General features: G+C 40.7%; 1 protein-coding gene across 3 annotated transcripts in view; it reads right to left on the bottom strand.

The window, feature by feature from the left end:
* Positions 1 to 20912, bottom strand: part of LOC140453635 (uncharacterized) — a 70725-nt gene that overhangs the window by 13337 nt on the left and 36476 nt on the right. For 2 of the 3 annotated variants that reach the window (XM_072548491.1, XM_072548493.1), the window contains exons 2-5: positions 8819 to 8899; positions 4725 to 4799; positions 3290 to 3393; positions 1057 to 1149 (exon numbers count right to left, since the gene is read on the bottom strand). In XM_072548491.1, the coding sequence (XP_072404592.1) occupies positions 1057 to 1149; positions 3290 to 3393; positions 4725 to 4799; positions 8819 to 8855 (309 nt within the window). In that variant the 5' untranslated portion in view covers positions 8856 to 8899. Of the gene's footprint in view, positions 1 to 1056; positions 1150 to 3289; positions 3394 to 4724; positions 4800 to 8818; positions 8900 to 9956; positions 10091 to 20912 lie in introns of those variants that run through there. The other variant, XM_072548492.1, reaches the window with a different exon arrangement.

Raw genomic sequence — 20912 nt, 5'->3', positions numbered from 1 at the left:
AAAGTAAATATTTGGAAATTTCCTTATGGAAATTAAAGCGTTGATATTACTTTTGAAAATTACCCCTGAGTAAGCTGACATTTTCTAACAAGGGATGGGTCAGTGATATGAGTTCATGCTCTTGCATTTTAATTATATATGGGATTACAGCATTTCAACAGCAGGTAATAGTCAGTCCTTTTGCAAAAAGCACTTTGTAACTCCTTCAACCTAAAGTTTAAGCCATTATTGAAAACAATTTTTTCCAATTTCTACAGCTGAGCTTAGTTATCTCCTTACAACAAAGGATAACAGTAATTATGAAGGTTAGACATCTTTCCTCCCTCACAGATCCTATGAGATATGATGAAACTGACACAGATTAAAATAATTGTGACAGTCAAAATTAAAACTATTATACTCTTGGGACACATTAGAAGATGTCTTAAAATATAGCACTTTTGTTATTTTGTTCTTCATAGATATTTCTGTTTTGACACAGATATTTTTGTTTGAAATTAAGGGTTCTTTAAGGATGAGTAAATATTTCACAGTATAACATATTGGTTTGCTGCCTATAGCAGACTTTGAAACTATTTTGTGTTTGGTTTTCCTTATTTTCCTTTCAACTTGCCACAAGAGCCAGCAGGTCTAACAATTGACAATGAGACAAATATCTACCCAGTCAAGAGGTACCACTTGACTATCTGATCACAGAAGGCACTATAGTCATTTTTAGTCTTGACTACATATGATTGTTACCCTACAATAATAAATGAAGAGTCACTATGAGCAGAAAATTGAGCTGAATTTTAATTTTCCTAGTCTACAGACATAAAAATGAAATTCAGTCTGTTATATCTGATCTCGATAAGGTCAGCAGACTAAGTACAGAAAATACACCTGGGAACATTGACCTCTTAATGAATCAGTATTAAAGGATAGGCTCAGCCACAGAGATAGCTGGGGAGCAGGTTGGAGAGAAAGTGTAAAGAGTAGACCTCTGTGTTTCTTATGAAGGCTGTGTACGCATTTTCTTCAACTCCACAGCTGAAAAGATCATTTTAACAAACCCACCTCACAGTATATGTGAGTCTCAGGGCACTCCTCCCAGTCACTATAGTCTTCATAGCAGTTGTATCCTGAACAGTTAAATGTCTGGCAGGAGAACTGTAAACAATTAAAACAAAACTATTTATTAAACTCAATCTTTAGTTTTGACATCATTTGATATATGGCTAATATCTTCCAATGTCATTTTATTAGAATAACAGATTACTTGCAGGGATATAGATCACAAATTTTAATATCTCAAAGACTGATCAATTCTGTTTGTGGAAATGGGGAAATTTATGCCTTAATTTCGCACAGTATCTAAACATACTCATTTCAGTTCTGTTGCAAAATCTTGACTGTCATCTACTAACGCTAAGTTTCTGGTGAAATATGAATTGTGTCAAGGTGCAATAGTAGATTACTTATGTAAACAGAGTGAGAGCTTGGAAATTTGTTATCACTCCATCCAGTTTAAAGGCATAAAAGTCAGATGTCTGTGAGATGATTTGATGAATAGCTCATGCGCTTATTTTGCACCTGTTGCCGTGCTGGCCAAGGCTGAAGAGTACCTGTTCAGGCCTTTTGCATTGGCAATTTTGGAACCATCATTTACAGTAGAAACCCTTTCACAAAATCCCACTGCCTGAACTCTGCCAACACCAGGCAAAATATGCACAGGACATCTGGATCCATGGGCCACTTAACCAGCAGCTCCTATTGCAGCGCCTGGAAGCCACCAAAAAAGGAGATAAGTTTTGTTTTAGCAACAAACATGAGTAATGAATTTTGGGCTGGAGTGCCTCTCCTATCTCCATGGAAGTTCCAACCATCATTTTGCCAGGTCCTGCCCTACTATTGCCCATCAGCTCCCCTCTCTGTCTCCCTTGGGATCTACCTGATGGCTATTGCCAGCAATATAGCAGGATGTAAACTAAATTCCCAAATCCCAGCACATTCTCAGGAGTCTCATTTAAATGAAGCATGAGGCCTAGTTCTGATTGTGTGTTGAACCTATCCAGTAATGGAATTGTTTCCTGTACCAATGTCATATTTGAAATGCAGAAGGACTGATCTGAGATATTGTATTCAATGCTTTCCACTTTATACTACACCTCGCATTGCAATCAAATATTGATGAATGAAGATATATTGAACCCATATTGTTGGCATCAAGCTACATTACAGACCAGACAACCGAGCTTACCAACATCCAGTTACAACTGGTTGTAAACTATACAAAGCACTAGTCAGACCACAGCTGGAATACTGCGAACTGTTTTGGGCCTGTTATCTAAAGAAGGATATACTGGTCATTGAAGGACATCCAGTGAAGGTTCACTTGACTGTCCCTGAGTATGGAGGGATGATTTTATGAGAGGAGGTTGAGTAGATTGGTTCACCTCTCATTGAGATTTTGATGAAAGAAGAGCTATTGGCCAAGTACTGAAACATTGGATAGAATAGTTAGGTGCTTGCTTTTGACCAGCATCGACTTGCTAGGCCAAAAAATCTTTTTTTTTTGTTGTAGACGTCTATGACTTTGTGTACACTTTAAAATGGAGGACTAGTATCTTAATTACCAAACATTTCAGTTTTTTTACAGAACATTCCTCCTGCAGAGAGCAATTGTGATCAGTTGCAGAAAGCCTTTTCTAATGATTAATCTGGCTGGCTTCCCACGAAGGAATCTAAAAACTGTCTCTGAAAGCTGGCCTTACTCAGATTCTACTGGTGCATGATCCCTCTGCTAGCAGGCATGGCCACTGCTGCTTCCCCATACAGATTCCCAGTTAAAATAGTAAAGGAACTATTCCCTTTACCAATGTCATATTTGGAATGTATGAGGACTTATCTAAGAGCTATTGTATTCAATGCTTTCTACCTTATATCACACCTCCCATTGCAACTAAATAGTGATGAGTGAAAATACATTGAACCCATATTGTGTCATCGTCAGAATCCAATCATAAAGAGAACACCATTGATTTGGGACAGGAATTCATGTCACCTGCACTATAAAGTTGTAGCTTTTTATATTGGAATGAGAAAGGCGTGAGACCACTTTCCATTTTAACGCCTTCTGCCAAATTTCCCATCTCCACACCACTAATTCCCATCTAGTTTCCAGTAAATGTAGGCAGAGTTGAAATCAGGGACCTTGTTTGCAAAGGACTGAAGATAATGTATCTTTTCATGCCATGACTCTCTTCATTACAATCCACATTATAGAACATTAAGTGTGTAAGTAACTTACATTAACTGGAAAATCAGTTGTATTCATTGTCATATTTCCATAAGAATCTGCCCACATCGTATTATTATCAGATGAATTGTTAGCCATTTCCCAGGAGGACATGTCTACAGTGAAAGAAAGTAAATATACCCCACTTTAAACAAGTTAATGAATACATTGTCCCCTAGTTTCCTCTCCTGCCTCGCCCCCTCTGTGATGATATTTACTGCTCACACATGGAGCATGCCATTTACCTATCAATACTGTGCAATTCATCAAGAGAAATGAGCTTGACTGTCAAGACTGGGGAAGGGTACAGTCAGGTTTAGAATAATAGAATCCCTGTAGCCCATCAAGTTCACACTGACCCTTGGGGAGCATCCCATCCAAACTCACTCACCTATCATATCACCCTACTTTTCCCATAGCTAATCCACATAACCTGCACATCCCTGGATACTATGGAGCAATTTAAAATGGCCATAGCACCTATCTTGCACAGTGAGAGGAAACCCATGCAGACACAGGGAGAACATGCAAACTCCACACAGACGGTCACCTGAGGCTGGAGTTGAATCCAGGTCCCTGGCACAGTGAGTAGCAGTGCTAACCACTGAGCCACAAGCCACCCTGGCTTAGGATCACTAATGGGGTGATCCGATTGTCTGGGGAGGGGGGGAATGTGTATCTACAGAGGAAAGCAGATCAGCTTGGTGGATTAGGAGAAAGTCTTTCTGCTCCCCCTTGAATATCAAGAGGTTTCCACTTCCCATTAACTGCTGGAATTCTCCTGTTTGTCAGGAGTGATGGATAGGTGTTGGGGGGAGGAGGGATTGTGGAGGGGAGGGTGGGTACTAAACTTAAAACAGGTTGAATCCGAAGTACACAGTTTATAATTTTTAAACAGCCAGCCTGCCTGCTGGAAATGGTTGCTTGTTGCTTCTTACCCGCTTCATCCTGACCTGTCACTGCTCAAACTGGAAGAGGGTGTATGCTTGGATGCCAAGCTGGGTTTGATTTTGAGGGAGTTTAAATATTCATATCTCACCCATTTCTGGTTCATTTATCCCTTTAGGTTTCAAAGATGTGTGAACCATGTTCCCTTTTCTATCTATTTTTCTATCGCAAAACATTTCAGCTTGGGATGGTCTTCCCAGTGGTTAGAATTTTATATCTGATTTATCCCTGTGTATCTGCTTTACACTATTCTTTGGGAAGTGCAAAGCTTTTTGGATGCAGGCATGAACAATGGCACCTGCTACTCACTGAGAACTTAAGAAGTTTACTAAAGTGAAAATTCATCAGACATCAGCATTACAGGCGATGTCAGACACAATAGCATATTACTTCATGTGTAGTGCTTTATACCACTATTTCAGCAGAGGGGAAAAGGTAAGTGAAACAAGCATCCTAAAATATTTGAAGAACAGTGAGATTCATTTTCTAAGTATTTTACCTCCATTTTCCTGATTCGTGGATGTCTCCATGTCCATTGCATTGCTAAATAATACAATGCAAACCACAAGTAAACCTGTGGAAGGGAACCACAAAGCCAACACTCTTGAAATCATTATACCATATGTAACATTGTATAACACACGACAATGCAATGTCAGTAATACATGGTCTTTAACTGACAGTATAATTTGCAACTAAGTTAAACTACTCAAAAGATTTATCCTATCACTTAGATATAAAAGTTATTAGCAAAATGACTCTAAGATATTTTAGGAATTGGCAAGGCAATGTTTTGTTTGGCACAAGGAAGTTTGTTCTTGCATTAAGCAAGTAACCTTTCTTTTCTAAGACTGTCTTGATTGTGGAGGGGATGCCAGCACCAGCTGGAGAAACAAGTGAGCACGTGCAGGAATATGGCATCGTGGCATGCTGGTTTCATTGGTCCCAGTTGGGCATATGAGGGCCACCATTTTGTTGATATTTTGGTATCTAGAAAAGGAGGTGGATCACTCTGAAGTTTAGGTGGGGAGGAGCAGGTACAACAGCAGCCCTGGCCTCAGGCCTCCCTGGCTCTGGGAAGGGACAAGGGAAGGAGAGGGCTGGTCAATGGTGGGGCAAACTCAGTGAAGGAATGACAGCTGAGGAGACCCTGTCCCCATGTGTGTGCAGACACATCCTTTGGCCCCTCATGGCCATTTTGGCCCTTTTTGATAATCACAAACACAGCCCAAACACAGTCACATGACAAGAAGATAAAGTTTATAAACAGTAGGCATGTGCTATCTGGAAGAGCCGTCCTTCCACACACGGTCCTGCCAGGGCAATTAGAATGGCTTTGTGGCTCAGGCCAGTTCCTGCAGTAAACTCGAGCATAGGCTATGGCAATTGTTTTGGGATGGAAGGCATTTCAGTGTAATAATATTTGTGGTTGTCTTTTAATAACTCTTTTAAAAATACTGTCTGAGAGCTGTGTTGTATTTGGAAAAATCAACTTTGTTCACCTTTTTAAAAGCTGTTTATTGTGTTCAGCCTTTGAGGTTCACTGGAGCACAATCTACTATTTAATATCTGCTGCCTAGCAGTCTCAGCAAACTGTCATCTCAAGGCGGTACAGCGAGCTGTAACGTGACAGCTATTAGTAGCTTCCTGCATTTAAAGTGGCAGGATTTTGATCACTGTGACAGATGAATATCTCTGGAAATATCTCATCTTCAAAATGAGAAGGCAAATTAATAAAACTGCTACATAAAACTAGTCTCAGTAATGGTGCCATGAAACATATCAGTTAGCATAAAAACCCATCTGGTTCACCATGTCCTTGAGGGAAGGAAATCTTCTGAACTGCCTTGGTCTGGGTGTGACTCCATACTGGTAGCAATGTAACTGTTCTCTGAAGTGGCTCAGTAAGCCACTGAGTTCAAGGCAATTAGGCACAGAGGATAAATCCTGACCTTGCCAGTGATGGGCCATATCCAGTGAAAGAATAAAGAAAGGAAAGAAAATTAAGGGCCCTTCAAACCCAGGATCAAGTCTCTATGGGAACACTCAAAGAAGAGGATGAGTCAGACCGAAGGGTCTGTTTCTGTGCTGTATAACTCTGTGACTCTGGACTCCCAGTGTCCAGCTGATACTTATCCCTCAACCAATACATAAAACAGATGATCTGGATATTTATTTAATTCCTGCTTGTGGGACTGTGTGTCTAAATTAACTGCCACTTTTTCTACCTTACCAAAAGGAGTACACTTCAAGAGTTCTTCATAAATTGTAAAGGAGTTTGAGACATCCTATACTGGAAATGAGAGTATAAATGCAAATCATACTTGTTTCCTTTTATAATGGTGAGCAGCAAAAATGTTTTGCAATGTCAATAATTCCATTTCAATGTGGAGTCTAAAACCCGAAGGCAACCAGCCTGTGAGAATGGCATGGTTGAGGGCAGATGCTGATTAGCATTCTGCCTTGTTTAGATGGGATGTAAATTAGGACCTCAAATTCAAAATGTTATCTTCTATTACATTCAAAGTGATAATGGGTCCAGAACATACTATTGACAGCTGAATGTTACTTTCAAAATTTGCCATTTTAACAAGAATGAACCATGCTATAGCTAACACAGCACTTGTAGAAAATCAGAGATTGAAACCATTGTCACAAGCAGCTGTTACAGTGCATAGACAAATGAAAAGATGATTGATCCCTGCCTGGGATTTTCACAGGGGCTTCTCCATAAGATTGTGAGTAAAGAACTTAGATGAATGGAAGTGTGCAGGTGAGCTAAAAATGATGCTGAAACGGGTCCATACCTAGTAATCATTTTTTAATCTGGATGATCATATATAAATGGAAAATAAAACCATATGCTGTGCAAAACAAATTGTGAATTCAATATTTCCAATTTTGTGTTCTAGCTATATGCTAATTTTAGGCCTTGTGTCTTTTTATCTTTTTTCACATCTTGGTCCTTTTTTACCAAATTTATCTTAAATGCAATGTTACCTGCAGCAGTTTTTACATGTTAGTGAGTTATTTGATTATGAGATGTGAAATTTAATTGGTTATACATATATTTAATTCAGCAGAAGTATTGATCCACCTAAATTATTGCTTGTGGTGCAACAGATAGTTACTATCCCTGTCTCTTTAGCACAGAGATTATGGCCCAGTCTTGACAGGGATGAGATTTTAAAACTGGAGAAGGATTTGAGCCCTGCTTTCCCCACATTTGATGGAGTTTGGACTTCCAAAGGAGACATTCTTTTCTTTCCAGTACATTTGCCAGTCAGAGCCCAACCTGATTAACAGACTTGACTTGCTGACAGGGAGCTGTCAAGTCGAGATCCTGCTGCTAGCACGGACTGGGAGAAGATCTGATCCTTGGGAGGTCCATAATGCTGAGAAGGGAGGGTGCCAATTCTGAGGGAAGGATTGGCAATCTCTGGAGGGGGAGGATCATGATGCTGGCAGAGGTGATGCTTGGGAAGCAGCTTAGTTTGGCTCATTGCAAGAAAGTCTGTAGGTTTGGTGTACAATAATGCTGGAAAAGCATGGCACATATCTTCTACATAATGCTCGCCTAGCTATTGCCTGTTGGATTCCAAAGCCTGTAAAAGCTGACTGACCAATGATAAACCTGGAAGAATGTAAAGTTATGATTTAATTATTTAATCATAATTAAATATTATGATATTTAATTGAACATGAGATGGTTGGTTTCCCACCCCTCCACTCAAAGTGAGAATGATCCTAATTGATGTGGGATGGCTTCAGGCTTATGGTGCCTTTACATTTTCAGAGCTCACGTGACCCTGAAGACACTTTCACATCTGATTGTCTCCTTTCATCTGACACCTTGAACAATAGACCTTCTCATGATAGCATCAGAGTTGATATTAAATCAAACAAGATTATTGAGGACAGGATTGAAAACATTAAAAATCACACAACACTAAGCTATAGTCCAACAGGTTTACTTGGAGGCACTAGCTTTTGAAGCACTGCTTCTTCATCTGTGCAGCACTCCAAAAGCTAGTGTCTCCAAATAACCTGGTGGTGTATGATTTTTAACGTTTTCCACCTCAGTCCAACACCAGCTCCTCCAAATCAGGATTGAGAAATGAAAGGTCAAGGCTTGTTTTAAATCAAGTAAAATCTGTTAAAGATACAGATGTTCCATAGCTTGTCTGCAGCACAGTATCTTACACCTATCCCTATGGCTAAGCACTAAGATCTCAGTAAAGCACAGTGGTCAACATATAAAACATTCATGTCTTATCCACCTGATATGTGAGAAACAGCTTCTAGGATTTCAAGTCTTTACCTGGAATTTGGGTTTTGCCCCTTTCAACTTGGATAGCACCTGGGGATCATTTTGAGTTTTCTAATACTATGGTAAGAGGAACTTGATATAATAGAAGGAAGTACATTGTAGATCATTACAGTGTTTAAAATCAGTGTGATCATATCTCAAAGCACTTCAGTACAATAATGTTAGAAAGGTCAGGAGTGGCACGATTTTCTTATGATTGATTGTCAGAAATAAATGCCCCAAGAGATTTTTTATCCTCAAAAAAGTGCAGAAAGTGAAGATACCTATAAAATATTGGATTGTGGTGCTTCTGGTCACCATCCTTCACCCCTGAGAAAATTCAGTGGGCCAGTCACCAAATGAATCTGAAAAAAACAAGAATGAACTGTTTGAGAATAAGGAGCTGACATAAACTTTACTTTTAAAAGTACAGAGGAATCTTCGGAGGGCAGCAGGAGATCTAGAAGAAATGCAATCATGAATATTCAAAAGTAAACAGCTGTAGGAAATACATAAGGAAATTCCTTGTCTGCAAGCACACTGATTAGGACCTATCCTTGAAGAAAAAGCTATACAAGGCTCACTGAGGTCAACTGAACAATTTTCAATTTTAAGAAATTATCTTTCATTAATTTATTTAATAGCTATAGCCTGCTTCTCCTACCCATCTCACTATGCCAGCTAAGCTCAAATTGTCTCTGAATGATAGGAAAGGGGAGATCATGCCTTCTACTCCACAGATAAACCAAGCACTCACTGCTAATGGACATGTTCTTGTTGTTATACTGCCCTAATCCCATGATAAATGGTGTGTTTTCCAGGAGGGCAAAGTACTGCTGTAATAAACCTGTATTAACTCTGCCTACAGCAGCTCACAGAGAGAACAAGTTAATTGTGTGCTTGCTCAGATTTGCAGGAGAGTCGCTGAAATTTACAACAAAAAAAATCATGTGAATGGTCAACGCAATCTTTCACCTTGGGAATCATTCTGTGTTACTTACATCTCATACAAACAATTTTGGCAATTTTTTTTTGTTTTAGCACAAAAGATATTTGAAAAACACTACCCTTGTGTTTCTTAACCAAATATGCTAAGATTTGCTGAAATTAGTTAGATTCAAGCAGTGAACACTTGTCTGCAACAGGAGAAGGCTGAAAGATGAGAGAATCTAGTGCAACTTTCTATCCATGGTATTAGCTAAACAGAGACTTGAGCTCACTTATACAAAGTAGTTGTACTCAACGACTGGTACTTAATCTAGAGAGCTGCACTCACTTATACACAGAGGCTGGTACTCATTTACACAGAAGCTACTTCTCACTTATACACAGAGACTGGTATTTATTTACACAGACAGTGGTGTTCACTTATGTACAGACACTTTTACTCACTTATATAGATATATATAATGTGGTACTCACTTTTACAGAGACTGCCCTTAACAAAGACTGCTCCGTCCACATTGAGACTGATACTTAGCCAGCAACTGGTTTTAACACAGAGACTTGTATAAAGTGGGTACTCACTTATACAGAGACTGGTTCTATCACAGAAAGTCTAGTGCTTATGCAGAGAGGCTGGTGCTTACACAGAGAGGCTGGTGCTTACACAGAGTCTAATCATTATAAAAGGCTGGCATTCACAGAGACTGGTACTCACTCACACAGAGACTGGTACTTATTTACACAGAGACTGATTCTCACTTATAGACAGCCATCTGATTTTTAAAAGTTATAACGTTCATTTCATCTTAGTTTTGAAAAGGATGAATAAATATATGTTTTTCAAAAACTACAATGTTTTGGTTCAAATCAGTATATAAAGTTTGGAGCACTTGGTGTATCCCAAAATCATTCCCAAACTGGTCATTGGACAGTTTATACCTACATCCTAATCTAAACACATGAAATAGGATAGGAAGAGAGGCTTGTGTTTATACAGCACTTTTCTTGAATTCTGAAAGCCCGAAAACATTTTAAAGGCAATAAGCACCACTGAAGTACAGTAACTTGTCATGTTGGAAAAGCAGCAGCCAATTTCTGCTTTGTAACCTCCCACAAATATTAATGTGAACATGACTAAGTAATGTGTTTTCGTGATGTTGATTAGGGACACCAGGGAGCTCTCCCCTGTTTTTATATCAAAGTAGTATCATGGGATATTTTACATCCATCTAAAAGGACAATTGGTGTATTGGTTTAATGACTTGTCCAAATAGCAACACCACAGACATTATAGCATTTCCTCAATACTACACTGGAATGTCAGCTTTAACTTTTTATGCAGAAGGTCTGGAGTTAGATTAGGCCCCAAAAGTTTTGGATTTGCTACAAACAGAGGCAAGACTCCCACTACTCATTTAGGCTATAGACAGGGAGTCGTAGCCAATATTGCCCCACCACATCCAGCCAAGACTGATACTGGATGTAGAAGCAACTAAAAGCTATGAGGAAGCTCATCAATACCTCCATTTTCATTCTGGCAAAACAAAGTACACAAGGCAGCATTTCTCACATTCTAGCAGTGAATATGGAAGTCATGTTACAGCTGTACAGGACATTGGTGAGGTCACTTTTGAAATATTGTGTGCAGTTCTGGTCTCTTTCCTATTGGAAGGATGTTGTGAAACTTGAAAGCATTCAGAAAAGGTTTGCAAGGATGTTGCCAGGGTTGGAGGATTTGAGCTATAGAGAGAGGCTGAATAGGCTGGGGTTGTTTTCCCTGGAGTGTCAGAGGCTGAGGGGTGACCATATAGAGGTTTATAAAATCATGAGGGGGATGGATAGGGTAAATTGACAAGGTCTTTTTCCCTGGTGTGGGGAATCCAGAACTAGAGGGCATAAGTTTAAGGTGAGAGGGTAAAAATATAAAAGGGAGCTGAGGGGCAACCTTTTCATGCAAAGGGTGGTGTGTGTATGGAATGAGCTGCCAGACGAAATGATGGAGGCTCGGACAATTGCAACATTTAAAAGGCATCTGGATGGGTATATGAATAGGAAGTGTTTAGAGGGATATGGGCCAAGTGCTGGCAAATGGGACTAGATTCATTTAGGATATCTGGTCAGCATGAATAAGTTTGAGGAGAAAGTGAGGACTGCAGATGCTGGAGATCAGAGTTGAAAATGTGTTGCTGGAAAAGCGCAGCAGGTCAGGCAGCATCCAAGGAGCAGGAGAATCGACGTTTCAGGCATGAGCCCTTCTTCAGGAATGAGGAAGGGCTCATGCCCAAAACGTCAATTCTCCTGTTCCTTGGATGCTGCCTGACCTGCTGCGCTTTTCCAGCAACACATTTTCAGCATGGATGAGTTCGACCAAAGGATTTGTTTCCATGCTGTACATCTCTATGATTCTATGTTTCTGTAAGTATGGTTATTATACTGTGTTGGGTGGGAGGGGTGTGAGGGGGTGGGGTGCCTCATGGTGACTGTTAGAAGAACATAAAAAGGAGTCCAAAGTTCTTCTAAAGGCATATTGACAGCAAAAGGCTGGTCTAGGAGTGAAGGAGCCAATCAAAGCCCAAAATGAACATTAGGCAGAAACTGGGGTACTAAATAAATGTGTTGTATTTACCACAGAAGAACCAAAGCGAAAGTCAGTGTGGTGGTTATTGGATATTGCATGAGATAAAAGTAGTTAAAGACGACGAATCAGAAAACACCAAAAGTTTTAAAGCCACTCAGTCTTGGTGCAATGCATTCTCAGTCGCTGGGTTAAGGGAGAATAGAAATTGCAGAGGTACTGACCGCAATTTTCCAATCGTCCTTAGCTATAGGAGTGATGCCAAAGGTCTTAAGAATTGCAAATGCTACATACATCTTATTTCAAAAAAGGGAGAAGGATCAATTGTGGAATTAAAGACTGATCAATTCAATAGAGGGAAGACCGTAAAAACAATTTCCGAGGAGAAAATTAACAGCCACATGCATCAAGATGGATAAATAAAAGAGACTTTCTATGACTTTGTTAAGGGCAAATCAGGGTGGATAAACTTGATTGAGGTTTTTGGTACAGTAACAGAGAGAGTGAAGTAGGGCACTGTTCTGTTGATGTTGTGTACATGGATTTTTAGAAAGCATTTCATAAAGTATCACATTTTAGCTCTGTTGGCAAATTTGAAATCAATGGATTAAAGATGTTGGAGTTGAAGGAGCCAGCGTAGACTCGATAGGTCAAATGACTTCCTTCTATGCTGCATTGTTCTGAAGGCTAGATTACATAGTGTACCAAGATGGGGATGTGGGGAATGAGAGGGAGCCAGTCCACTGGAAGAATGGCTTTCCTGCAGCCAATTAAAAGCCACTTGACTGTTAATAGATTGGAGGCTGCAATGCCGCCCCTCAGAAACAGCATTCCCAGCCTCAGAGAGCTGTTTCAGCCAATCAGAGGTGGACAGCTTTTTAGCATCAACAGTGCAACCAGGACCAGTGGCAACTCTTGGTACTGCATTCAAAGCTTGACAAAGCTGAAGCTGAAGGTGCTTTAGGATCTTCCTTGGGCCACGCTTAGGGTACAAGCATGATAGGTTGTAGGAGTGTAGGTGGTGGGTGTTCGAGAAATCATTGATACGAGAGGAGGTCAGTGGATGGCTTTGGGAGTGTAGATAGCCCAGGCAGCCCATTATGGAGGGAGACAATCTCATCCTCTACACCAGCCATCACATGGAAACCTGCTGGACTGGCTACTTATATGGAGCTCTCCTGCTGGCAGTTAAATGATAAGGGCAGGAGAATGCAGACCTTAAGTAGGCATTAGGTGTCACTCTAAGAGTTATGATTGCTCCATTGGTCTCCCCAAGCAAATGTCTCCCCAGCCACTGGTAAAATTGTGATGGGGACAGGGATGGAAAAGCAGACAGTGAACAGACTGCCAACTGGATTTTATGTACCATTTAAACTGGGCAGTGCATTGAATGGAATCCAGTCTTATGTTTTCATACTTTCAAGTTTCAAGTTGTAAAATGTTTTCTAATATCTTGGGGTCTTGAAAGGCACCATATGAATGCAAGTTTTATTTGTGACTGCAAGACACAAGACTGCAATGGTTGCAACCATCTTAAGTCTTAAGTGTCATGTAGATAATACTCCTCAACACTTCCAGGGAGGAGTGTGCAGCTGATTTGGTTCATTTCAAATGTCATTTCATAGTAACTGAACAGGACACAGTGAAGAAGATAAGATTGATAAGAACCCAGCTTCAGTGTTGATAATCAACTGTCCCCATAAAAAGACTATCAGGATTCTGTAACAATGTAAGGGCAGCACGGTGGCTCAGTGGTTAGAACTGCTGCCTCACAGCATCAGGGACCTGGGTTCAATTCCGGCCTTGGGTGACTGTCTGTGTGGACTGTCTGTGTTTGCACATTCTCCCTGTGTCTGTGTGTGTTTCCTCCCACAATCCAAACATGCGCAAGTTAGGTGAATTGGCCATGCTAAATTGCCCACAGTGTTCAGGGATGTATAAGTTCGGTGCATTATTCAAGGGTAAATGTAGAGGAATGGGTTTGGGCGAGATGCTCTTCAGAGAGCTAGTGTGGACTTGCTAGGTCGAAGGGCTTGTTTCCACACTGTAGGGATTCTAAGAAGCTGAGGTGAGTTATGCACAAAAGGCAGGTCACTTGCCGCCCTATCATACATAGAACCATTAGGTTTCATTCTTTTATAATTGGCGCAATCCAATGGAATCAAGGAGTCTGTCATCTTGAAAGAATGACCTTGGTTATAGGACATAACCTAGAACAGTTTCTTAGTTATACTCGGACTCTGGAGTTGTTTGCTAGTTTGCTAGGGTGTGTTGTCTTTTATTTTCTCACATTCCTCTTTCCCATGTTGAAAAGTTCCAGCTCCATTTCAAACAGCTCTATCTGGTCGGCATGGACGGGTTGGACCGAAGGGTCTGTTTCCATGTTGTACATCTCTATGACTCTCTAATACAGCACATATTAGCCAGACACTGAAGGAAGCTCATGGATTCCCTTTGAAATGCAACCTGACAGAAGATTGTTTGAGGTGGAGTTGGAGCGTCACAACCTCTGAGTCAGTCCAGGTCCAAGTCCCTCCTGTGGCGAGTCACATGTCATAATGTATTTGATTAAATTGGTTTAAAATATTTACAGCTTGAAAGAAGCTCTACTATGTCTGTGACATTTGCCTTCCTTGAAAATGTCTTGTGAGGCAGAGAGACATTACCAAAAGCGGCATTAAAAGATTGTTGTGTTTTTCAATTTGCTTTGTCACTTCTAACTCATCTGTGGCCTAGAAGTTATCAGTTAATGTAATTTACAACCTAAAGTATCAAAAGATATCCAGAATCATTCATATTAGGCCAAAGCTCTAATTTAAAGTTATTATGATATTTGCATGTTTTTTTCTTTGTGACTTTAAATACTCAAATAAATCACCAAGATTCTTTCTGGACCTGAGACACAATGACACTTAATCTCTGGCGTGGCAAGTTACACCACAGAATTGGGACTTCAGTCTCTCTTCAAGACACTGCTTATTCTCCACTCACAGTCTGTTGAAAGCCTGATCAGCCTCCCTAGCTCAACCACCAGAGATAAAGTAATAAATTATTAACCAGACCACAGAGTGGGCTTTCACCCTAGATAGCATCATTTTCAAATCAGCCAAAAATATCCTTCACAGTTTTGTTTAAAAAAAGTGAAACCGCTGTATTCTGAAACTTCCTTCCTTTAACTTATTTTATTTTGTCAGATTTAATGCATTGCAAGTCCACGTGCTGAAATAAAATATCTCAGGTACGAAGCATGGAGCTGCAGAAAGTGGCAATTCTGTTTTTATTGGGATAAGTGACTCAATATTATTGTTTCTAAATGTTGCTGAAATGTGCTTCATTTAACAACAGAGCATTTACATTAATAAGTAAGTTCAGATCGAACATATCATCTACTAGATTTTGCAACATCGGATGAAGATTATAAGACGTACAAAACAGACTGAAAACACCCAGACCTACTTATATGCATAAATATTATGATTTGTAGCTCAGGTTGAGGTTCTGAATGTAAGTTTGCTCACTGAGCTGGAAGGTTCGTTTTCAGATGTTTCCTCACCCTACTAGGTAACCTCATCATTGAGCCTCTGGTGAAGCACTGGTTCTATGGCCCACTTTTTATTTATGTGTTTAGGTTTCTTTGGGTTGGTGATGTCACTTCCTGTTCTTTTTCTCAGGTGTTTGCAAGAACTATAACACTACATTGGACAAACAGGCAGAAAACAAGCCAACAGGATACATGAACATCAACTAGCCACAATAAGACATGAGCCACTCTCATTAGTATCTTTACATGCAGATGAGAAAGAATACCACTTTGACTGGGACAACACATTCATCCTAGGACAAGCCAAGCAGAAACATGCGCGACAATTCGTAGAAGCATGGCATTCCAACCAAAACTCTATCATCAAACACGTTGACTTGGTTCTCATTTACCATCCCCTGAGAAAAAGAACAGAAAATGACATCTCCACAAGATGTCGCCTCAGGCGACTCTCTGTGTGGAGTTTGCACGTTCTCCCCGTGTCTGCATCGGTTTCCTCCGGGTGCTCCGGTTTCCTCCCACACCCCAAAGATGTGCAGGTCAGGTGAATTGGCCATGCTAAATTGCCCGTAGTGTTAGGTAAGGGGTAGATGTAGGGGTATGGGTGGGTTGCGCTTCGGCGGGTGCGGTGTGGACTTGTTGGGCTGAAGGGCCTGTTTCCACACTGTAAATAATCTAAAAAAAGAGAAATTACATCACCAACCCAAGGAAACCTAAACACATAAATAAAAAGTGGGCCATAGAACCAGTGCTTCACCAGAGGCTCACTGATGATGTTACCTAGTATGGTGAGGAAACATCTGAAAACAAACCTTCCAGCTCAGTGAGCAAGCTTACATCCAGCATAAATATTAAATTCAATATTTAACTTAATGAACTGGTACAAAAAGAATTAATAAGACCCATGGCTGTTATTTTTTATAAGTAGAGGATAAAATACAAGAGGGAAATAGTTAAGAACCATTCATACAAAGCTATCAGAGATCAGCAAATACAGGAAGCAGTTCTGGACATCACATCTTCAAAACATATATTGGCTGTGCAGGTAGATGTACCAGAATGATACCTAACTGCAAATAATAAATAATGAGGAAAGATTATGCAAACTAGGGCTGTACTCACTAGAATTTAAATTGGCAAATAAGGACTTCATTGCAGCTTTCAAGATAATAAGAAACAGGCAAAGTGAAAATGAAGAAATTATAGCTGGTGATTGGGAAATAGGAGAAGAGCAATATTTAAAAATGAGAGTTAGATCTTTCAGGAATGAGATGAGGAAATAGTAGCTCAGAGCAATCTTCCACAAATGGTAATTGATAATAACAATGGTGACTTGGATTCATTTACTACCTTAAACATAACATAAAGTATGAGGATACTTCATGAGAAATATAAAGCAAAGTTTGATTCTGAAACACAAAGAAATTTTTGGGCCAATAAATGTCACCTAGGTTAGCTTTATTGAGCATCCTGCCAGAGGAAAGGTCGTGAGGTGTGGAGAGGAATTCCAAACTATTGGGATTTGGTGGCTGAAGGTACAGCTGCTAATGCTGGAGTAAGTAACCCTTGAAAAACTAAAAAAAACACAATTAGAGGAATATAGATATTGCTGAAAGTTGTATGGTTGAAGAAACTAATCAATTGCTAGATATAAATCTGACATAGATGTTTGTGAAATAAAGATAGTATGGGATATGGGAAGGAAATGGATTTACAAAATTAAGTTGCAGATCAACCATCTCATTCAATGTTGGAATAGGCATGAACAGCTAAATGGCCAACTCCTGTTCCTATATTCCTGTACTGAACTGTGGTAAATGTAATCTTATGATATATCTCCTTCCTCACAATCAAATTACTACATTTGCCCATGGCAGAAAGAAATGGCCTCCAAGCAGCGAATGAAAGGTTATCAAAGGGATGAAAGATTATTGGGATAGGCAGTAGAGTTGAGGTTTAAATCAGATCAACCATGATCTTACTGAATGGCAGAACAGGCTTGAAGGGGTCAGTGGTATTCCCTCATTCATTGTTTATATGTATGTATGCTATCTGTGTCTCCAAGTGAGGGTAAATGTCTTATCACAGGATATAGTCAATGGTGGTTCAGAAAAAAAGCTGGCCATTGTTTGGGTTGAATCCTGCATTCTGTTGGTAATGTCCCCTTTGCGTTGAGATTCATGGAAGGTTTATGCCATGCAGAGTAGCAAGCTCTCCTGCCCTCTCTTACCAAAATCTCTGCATTAATTATCTACCATGTCCCAGGCACCTCTCATATTTGATTTCCTCCCATCTTCCCACACATGTTCACCAGAACAAGTCACCACTCAGTGGCTATTTTGGGATTCACCAGTATGTCTTGTGCTTGTGAGATCTTGATAAGCTCATGGTGCTTGTCTGAGTGCACACTTGGTCCAGAGCTGCCCTGCACAGTTACTCACATTTGCCTGGGCATGGACAAACTGAGGAAACCTGGTGCCCCATTATGCAGGCAGGGATCTGGAAGTGCTTCTTTCTGTCCCATGACCATGAGTGAGGGCCACAACACTAGGCCAGGCCTGCCTGGTTTGAGATCTAAATCTACACTAGCCTCACGTTCCAGCACTTGGCCAACAGTGGTATAACATTTCAAGTGTTCGCCCAAGCATTTCTCAAGGGTTGTGAACTACCCTGCCAGGCAGTGTATTCCAGATACTCACCACCCTCTGAGCATTTTGTCGGTGTAGTTGAGATGTCCCTTGAGGAATATTTGAGGCCGACACAATGACTGTGGACATGGGATGCTGGTGACTGGTACCCATGGAGTATGCCCCGAGACATTGGTGACTCTTTTTTATAAATGGAAGTTGCTCAGGGTAGGGGGTGACCCTAATCCACCAACCGCTCACCCTTGTTTTCTTATCTAGTTCTTCTGATGTCAAGTTTGGTAAGATGGGAAAGTGGGTATTATTGAGAAGGGTTGGGCTGTTAACAAATTGTTTAGCAAGCAATAATCCCTGTCAATAGGCAACTGCCGAGCAAGAATCCCACCATGACGCTTGTGAAAAGCATAAAAGATGGAGTGAGACAATTTCAACATTGAGATGAGTCTAACTAAACTGCTTGTCAGTTCTACAATACATTTTATCATAGATTATGCAGCTCAGGCCTCTATGGCGACTGATAAATATCAAACATGAAACAACAGTTTACCACCTTGAACCTTCACCAATCTATTGTCATTACAGTGGTCACACCTTCATTTGGAATCCTCACTCGATCCCTCTGACCTATTCATGCCCTAGATTTGAAATCGATAGGTATGATTTAAGTCATAGAATCATAGAGTCATAGACATGCATAGCATGGAAACAGACCCCTCCGTCCACCTCATCCATGCCAACCAGATATCCTAACCTAATCTAGTCTCATTTGCCAGTGCTTGGCCCATATCCCTCTACAGACTTCCTATTCATAAACCCATCCAGATGCCTTTTAAATGCTGTAATTGTACCAGCCTCCACCAGCAGAGTGGTAGATGTGATCTATATGGACTTCAGTAAGGCGTTCGACAAGTCTCCCCAAGGTTAGATTTCACAGAATACAGGGAGAACTCGCCATTTGGATACAGAACTGGCTCAAAGGTAAAAGACAGAGAGTGGTGGTGGAGGGTTGTTCTTCAGACTGGAGTCCTGTGACCAGTGGAGTGCCACAAGGATCGGTGCTGGGTCCTCTACTTTTTGTCATTTATATAAATGATTTGGATGCAAACATAAGAGGTATAGTTAGCAAGTTTGCAGATGACACCAAAATTAGAGGTGTAGTGGACAGCGAGAAGGTTACCTCAGATTACAACAGGATCTTGATCAGATCGGCCAATGGGCTGAGAAGTGGCAGATGGAGTTTAATTCAGATAAATGCGAGGTGCTGCATTTTGGTAAAGCAAATCTTAGCAGGACTTATACACTTAATGGTAAGGTCCTAGGGAGTGTTGCTGAACAAAGAGACCTTGGAGTGCAGGTTCGTAGCTCCTTGAAAGTGGAGTCGCAAGTAGATAGGATAGTGAAGAAGGTATTTGGTATGCTTTCCATTATTGGTCAGAGTATTGAGTACAGGAGTTGGAACGTCATGTTGTGGCTGTACAGGACATTGGTTAGGCCACTGTTGGAATATTACATGCAATTCTGGTCTTCTTCCTATTGGAAAGACGTTGTGAAACTTGAAAGAGTTCAGAAAAGATTTACAAGGATGTTTCCAGGATTGGAGGATTTGAGCTATAGGGAGAGGCTGAACAGGCTGGGGCTGTTTTCCCTGGAGTGTCGGAGGCTGAGGGGTGACCCTATAGAGGTTTACAAAATCATGAGGGGCATGGATAGGATAAATAGACAAAGTCTTTTCCCTGGGGCCAGGAGTCCAAACCTAGAGGGCATAGGTTTAGGGTTAGAGGAGAAAGATATAAAAGGGACCTAAAAGGCAACTTTTTTCACACAGAGGGTGGTATGTGTATGGAATGAGCTGCCAGAGGAAGTGGTGGAGGCTGGTACAATTGCAACATTTAAGAGGCATTTGGATGGGTATATGAATAAGAAGGGTTTGGAGGGATATGGGCTGGGTGCTGGCAGGTGGGACTAGACTGGGTTGGGTTGGGTTGGGATATCTGGTCGGCATGGACGGGTTGGACCAAAGGATCTGTTTCCATGCTGTACATCTCCATGGCTCCATGACTTCCTCTGGCAGCTCATTCCATACACACAACACCCTTTCCATGAAAAGATTGCCCCATGGGTCCCTTTTAAATTTTTCCCCTCTCACCGTAAACCTATGCCCTCTAGTTCTGGACACCCCCGGCCCAGGGAAAAGCCCTAGTCCATTTACCCTAACCATGTCCCTCATGATTTTGTAAACTTCTATAAAGTCACCCCTCAGCCTCCGATGCTCCAGGGAAAACAGCCGCAGTCTATTCAGCCTTTCCCTATAGCTCAAATCCTCCAACGCTGGCAACATCCTTGTAAATCTTTTCTGAGCCATTTCAAGTTTCACAACATCCTTCTGATAGGAGGTCTGGTTTCTGTTTCATATTACTTTGAGGTATTAAAGCAAGGTCTGCCTGTACCAGAGCTGGGTACTCAGTAAAAACATTCCTGTGCATGTTACCAAGTTAAAAGCCCTTTGTCTGGTGGGAGAACATCTGGCAGATTGTCTATCATAACCTAAGATTGTTGAACCTGTAAACCTATATATTTCTTTCCAGGTGTGAGATGTAAAAATTGAGAACTTTTTTTCTGAAAGTTTTGTTAGCAAAGCTATTAACTTGACTTCCTTTTTTCTAATTGGCAAC

This window comes from Chiloscyllium punctatum, chromosome 27 (genome assembly GCF_047496795.1).
Source record: "Chiloscyllium punctatum isolate Juve2018m chromosome 27, sChiPun1.3, whole genome shotgun sequence".
Lineage (NCBI taxonomy): Eukaryota > Metazoa > Chordata > Chondrichthyes > Orectolobiformes > Hemiscylliidae > Chiloscyllium > Chiloscyllium punctatum.
The sequence above is the reverse complement of the archived record's forward strand: the minus strand, read 5'-3'. Positions and strand labels throughout refer to the sequence as shown.